Source organism: Monopterus albus, unplaced genomic scaffold, assembly GCF_001952655.1.
Source record: "Monopterus albus unplaced genomic scaffold, M_albus_1.0 scaffold258.1, whole genome shotgun sequence".
Taxonomy (NCBI): domain Eukaryota; kingdom Metazoa; phylum Chordata; class Actinopteri; order Synbranchiformes; family Synbranchidae; genus Monopterus; species Monopterus albus.
Genome location: NW_018128138.1, coordinates 999,819 through 1,005,356, shown reverse-complemented (window position 1 = coordinate 1,005,356; position 5,538 = coordinate 999,819). Strand labels below are relative to the sequence as shown.

The 5,538-nt window shown below is 38.8% G+C and overlaps 1 protein-coding gene across 1 annotated transcript in view; it reads left to right on the top strand.

Annotated features, from left to right (window-relative positions):
* Positions 1 to 1,311: 1,311 nt before the first annotated feature.
* odad2 (outer dynein arm docking complex subunit 2) overlaps positions 1,312 to 5,538 on the top strand; it is a gene marked incomplete at its 3' end in the record, with an annotated part of 88,060 nt that continues 83,833 nt past the window's right edge. Inside the window, exons 1-7 of the mRNA XM_020621408.1 lie at positions 1,312 to 1,942; positions 2,186 to 2,263; positions 2,781 to 2,879; positions 3,464 to 3,711; positions 4,048 to 4,208; positions 4,615 to 4,789; positions 5,032 to 5,138. Of these exons, the coding sequence (XP_020477064.1) occupies positions 3,488 to 3,711; positions 4,048 to 4,208; positions 4,615 to 4,789; positions 5,032 to 5,138 (667 nt within the window). The remainder of the gene's footprint in view (positions 1,943 to 2,185; positions 2,264 to 2,780; positions 2,880 to 3,463; positions 3,712 to 4,047; positions 4,209 to 4,614; positions 4,790 to 5,031; positions 5,139 to 5,538) is intronic.

Here is a 5,538-nt window from a genome sequence, read left to right as displayed (position 1 = left end):
CAATCAATGAAGTAATTATTCATAACAACCAGTCTTTGTTTGTCAGGTTAAAATAAGGAAATACAAAGATAACCTTATTAGCAGACAACTTACATGTGTGCCATAAACTAATGATTGACAAAGTGTCACCCATGCTGAATAGTTTACTATTAAACAGTGAATTATGGTAAAAGAAAAACAGGAGTTTGGATTTTTATTAACCAGGAATTACAGTCACAGCCCACTGTTAGACTCACTAACAGACTCACTAAGACTAAACTAACAGACTAACTAGACTCACTCATTTTCTAATTTAGAACTCACATGAATTAGTGAAACATATCTCACAGGTGCTCATCACAATGACCAGAGTCACTCCTTTTCGTTCCACAGCCCCGACCCCTGCTGAACTGGACATGAAGCCTGTAAAACATCAGAGCTCTTTTGAGGTTGTGAATCCATGCCTGGGTGTGGGGACAGGAGATACACTCTCCAGTTCTCTTCAAATCAAGAGCAGGAACAATGGTCTGCACACCTCCTCATCATCACTCTTATCACTCAAGCACAGCTTTTGTGTATGTTTAATCTGAGTCATAATGAAGTGTTGTGGAGACTGGACGCACTGTGAACGGATGCAATCATGATGTTGTGGAAAGAAGCTGGGTTGTACTGTGCCATTGTGTTTTCATGCAGTTCAATCAGTAACTGATCTGAAACACTGGAGAACTAAGATGAAGAGCAGTTGTGTTTATTATGTTGTATTAAATTTTAGTGAAAGAACATCTAATTTTGAGCAGGTGCTTCTGAGCTCTGATCATATTTATTTTACTTTGTAAAAGACCTAGGCTGGGGAGAGGGTTTCATGGACTTTTTTTTAATGTACAGCAATTAAACTCGATAATGAGACCCTGGGTTAGATGTATTAAGATCCTCATTAATCCTGCTTTTCTTCCGGTTCACATCCTTCTTCTATTTCTTTGTTCCTTTTTAGTATTTCTTTTTCGTGCTTCTAGACTCACACTTCACGTCGGCTCCTCTGAGTTCACTTACTGGTGTGTCTGTGTACCACTGGTACAGAGACCAATAAATAAGAGCATAAATTTGATTTTTAAGAGGGAAGGAATGAAAACATGTCTGCACCCCATTTATAAGTCCTGTGTCCAGGAGCATTCTTGAACTCATACAAGCCGTTGGGTTTGCTCGCACACGGGAAGTGAGTGAGCAAAAAGAATGGCGGACCCAGGTAGCTGACTTCAGTGCAAGCAGTGATTTATTTATGTACAGTGCAGTGAAATGGCAAGAAACAGGCAAGTATAGATGAACTGAGTAAACCGGGTGTCGATCAGCAGCACCAACAGTAGAGTGATGAGATGGATGGGGTAGGCCAAGCTGCGTCGCTGGGGTCACTCCTGAGCTGGTCGGTGGGAAATGGAGGTTACTGAGGAGATAAGAAGCCAGGAGTTTGTACAGATGGTAACTGGTGACTGTGCATCGACCTGTTTGGTGGAGACTGGAAGGGTTGAGTGGAGCCAAGGTCCCGAGGTAGTAGTCTGTGGAGGAAGGGAACAGCCTGGGAGAGGAGTGGCAACGGGGAGTCCAGGGTGAGTAACGACAGGAAATGAGGAGAATAAGTACTGGATAAGACAAAACACAATATACTATGGTGAAGGCCTGAGAACAAGATCAAACTGGCAAGGAAGTGATAGGTGAGCAGGGTATAAATAAGGGCAGAACTAATGAGGTGCAGCTGGAGACAATCAAGGGATGTGGATCAGGTGTGCCGAGTGGTGTAATAAGGGGCCGAAGACGAGAAAACAACAGTGAGGGAGGTGAGAGAGGCAGGTGCAGCTGGGCAAACCTGACACAAGCTGCCTGCCATACTGTTGTGCCTGGTAGTACCATTGTAATTCTGTCTCATATCACTTCTGAGTAATTGTGTTTCCAGTATAAAAAAGACTATAAGGTGATTTTTTGAGCATTTGTTGTATTTGCAAATCATTGTCATTACAGGCTACCATGTGAAGTGGCTGTCCTCATCCAGTTTAATTGTTGTAAAAAAATGTGCTAATTTTATATTGTCAGTGATAAAGAATAATGTATACCTTGCTGTTTATTGATGTAAGTTGCATTAACTTCTAAACTGAGTGAACTCTTTTGCAGTCTAAAAAGAGAGTATCCACCCAAATTGACTATTTTCACTACCCAGTTTGCTTGCAGGTCTCTGCCAAACCATCAGTGAGAAGGGAAATAGGCTCTCAAATATGTGGTCATGCGGACATCTAAAGTGAGGGCTTGCAGAGATTTTTATTGTTATGACAACATTTGACTTGACATTTTAGAGCTTCTATCACCATACAATGCAAGACACACCACCAACTTCACACAGATTACACTTGCTGTTAGTGCAGATTTATTTAGCCTATAGTTTTCCTCTTTGACATTTTATCCCTTATCTCTCCTTTTTGATTTCTTATATTCAGTCTTATTTTAATTATTATTTTTTATTGCTTCAGTAGTCTCTTAGCTCAGCCTGAAGAGATTGCTATGTGTAGTCACATAGGCTACTGTATGAACATGTGACATTTAAAACTATTATATGTGAACAACTATGCAATTTTATCTCAGAAACTGAACAAGATTTATGGCAACATTCCACGTTACAATTGCAGTGCAGTGAATATTCCACTCCCTGTGAATCTTCCTCTTTGTTTTTTTCCCGGATTTGTTTTCATTGAGTTCAGCTACAGGGTTCGGTCATTGTTAACCCAATTCGCTTTCCGTTGTGTTTGGCTGTATCATAGCAACCAAAGAGGACGGTTATAAGAGGGAGGGAGCTTGTAGTTTCCATTGACACCGCTAATAGCAAATGAAGTTAATAGAAAAGCTACTTGAAAGTCCCGGTAAGTTTGTATTTATGTTCGTATATGAATGTAGCAGATAATGGCAGAAACATGCTTTATTTTATATTAATGACGAAAAGCTGAAATGGTTGTAATTTAGCTGGGCTTATGCTAACAACAACAACAACAATAATAATAATAATAACACAAAGCTTTCCTGTCCGGACAAACGCAAGCGTTAGATAGTGAGTGTGACGTTAACGCAAACGCAAACGTCGCTAGTGTTAGATTTGTCTGGTGTAGCACTAGTCATTGACTGTTTATAAACTTAGAAATCCTCGAATGTGAAGAAAATATAGCAAATAAAGGTGTGTATATTTGGAAATATTCAAACTGCATGAGTAGAAAAATTTTAATCACGTTACAGAAAATACTGTTTATGAACCTTAGACATTACTGAACTCCAGGCTATAAACAGCACTTCCCCCCTATATTCAGTAAAAACAGGGTAAAATACTGGTATTATCATGCTTGAGAAATGTACAGTAGGTCTCTAGTGTTGTAAATTAGAGGGCAGTGAAGTATTATGCTGAGGCTTTATAAAGCACACACTTTTTAAAATAGTGTTGTTGTCAAATGTTTAGTTTCAGAATATCCCAGCTGGCAATATGGGGGTTTTGTTGACCAAGGCAGCCCAGTGGACCACGGCCAGTTCTGGTACTGGCAAACTGGAGTTCACGCCAATGAACGAGTTCTTGTTGAAAGGAATCTTGTGCTTTGTGGAGCAGTTCAATTTTCAACATCCACAGGAGGCAGAGCATGTGTTTGAAGAGCCACTCCAGTGGATTACCACTTTAGTGGCATCTGATTTCAAAACTGATTATGACATCAGGTTAGTCTAATCATGTGGCAGGCAGCTGGCTGACCAGTGCTTTCAGTATTACAGGTCTGTGCAGGATTTGCTGTCATCTTAGTGTCCAAATGTAATTTATCTTGGCTATACTCAAAGCAGTAGGCTATAATTAATTTGTTTTTCACCTTTAGTAAGACTGAGAACATTCCATTTTATTTCATCAGAAGTTCTGGTCTACACAGTGTGAATGTGGTGGCTGGGAAGTGGAGAAGAACAAAAACAGACTGTGATCTTCTTTAGCTATGTTTGCATTTATTATGTAATACAAAACATGAACTAAAGATCAAAATGAAATATGTCTTCTTTCCTCCACAGGGACAGTGGTGATGTACAGTCCCAGGAAAAAGACAGTGAAGGGCATTCATTGTTGCAGCTCTCCCCTCCTACTGTTTGTGTACGCAGTTTCAGCCAGCTTTGTAAACTAGTTCATCTGGCAGGTGATAAGAAACTGGAGGAGGTTCGAGCATGTCTAGAAGGTAAGCCCAGTGACCACAAGATGAAGTTTGAAACTCATGTGCATCCTAAATACTCCAACCACAAACGTACGTACCTCCAAAACCCACAGAATTCATTTGTTTGCCCTCCTTGTTATTCTCTACAACTATCCAATTGGTAATTCTTTACAGTTATGTATTTACTTTAGGACCACTGCCAAGAAGAGATCTGAAAGAGGAATACATGATGCCTGTGGATATTTTATAGAGAGGGAACATTGGTTGGGTTTGTGAAAAGAAAAGAAAAAAAATGTGTGTAGAAAGATATACATTCTGTATAAGGCTTGCTGTATTTTTAATTCAAAATGAACCCAACTCATTTTTAGAAACACTATGAACAGATCTTGAATCTGAAAATTTGATAAGGCTAACCTCTGTTATTGTACAGAAAATAGAGATCCTCTGGTTAAGATTCTTGGTCCCTTCTTTGCCAACATCATGGAGAGAGGAACTGTTCATACTCAAGACCAAGCAAAGGACTCAGAAGTCAAAGTCAGGCTGTTTCATTTGCTCCAAAATATGGACAAACAGCTCCTCGCCAATCTTCTAGAAGAAATATCAGAGTGGGTGCTTTTCTTTTATCTCCTACTATTGCAATATTCAGTCAGATCTACCCAGATTTACTCTGACATGTGGTTGTCTCTGATTGTAAGCTGCAGCAGATTTATAAAATTCATCATGAGTAACTGAAGATTCAAGATTCAAGATTTTTATTTGCCATTTATGCATAAACAGACAGTCTACGCATATAGGAATTCTTGTGCAGGGCTCTCCTGGAGATGAATTGTTTCCTTTTTCATTACAGACAAGTAAAGCTTGACCCTACATCAGTGAAAAATGAAGTGGAGCTGTTGAAACAGTTTTGTACTGAAGGGGAAAAGAAGGTGTTGAAGACGGTTCGATACACATCAGGTTTGAATTATATGCAAATTTCACAGGGTTGCAAGGAAAGCAATAGTTTTTAACACTCATGTTAGATAGTCTGAAGTATAAAAAGCCTGTGTTCTTCTGCCACAAGAAACATGGAAGTCATTATACAGTATCTTTCACATTCTAGTTTACTACGTCATTACAGTACATGTTCTTTTGCTTCTTTGCATTAATATTTTTATTTATATTTTTTAAAATTAGACAGTTTTTATCTTGCCTGAACAAATTATTCAGCAGCAAGTGATAAATGCAATTTCTCATTTTAACTTTAACTTTAACTTTATTGTCATTGTACATTGTACACGAAATTAAAAATGCAATCCTTCGATGATAAAAAATAATCATAAACAATAAAACCCAACAAATTTACACACTCGCATCC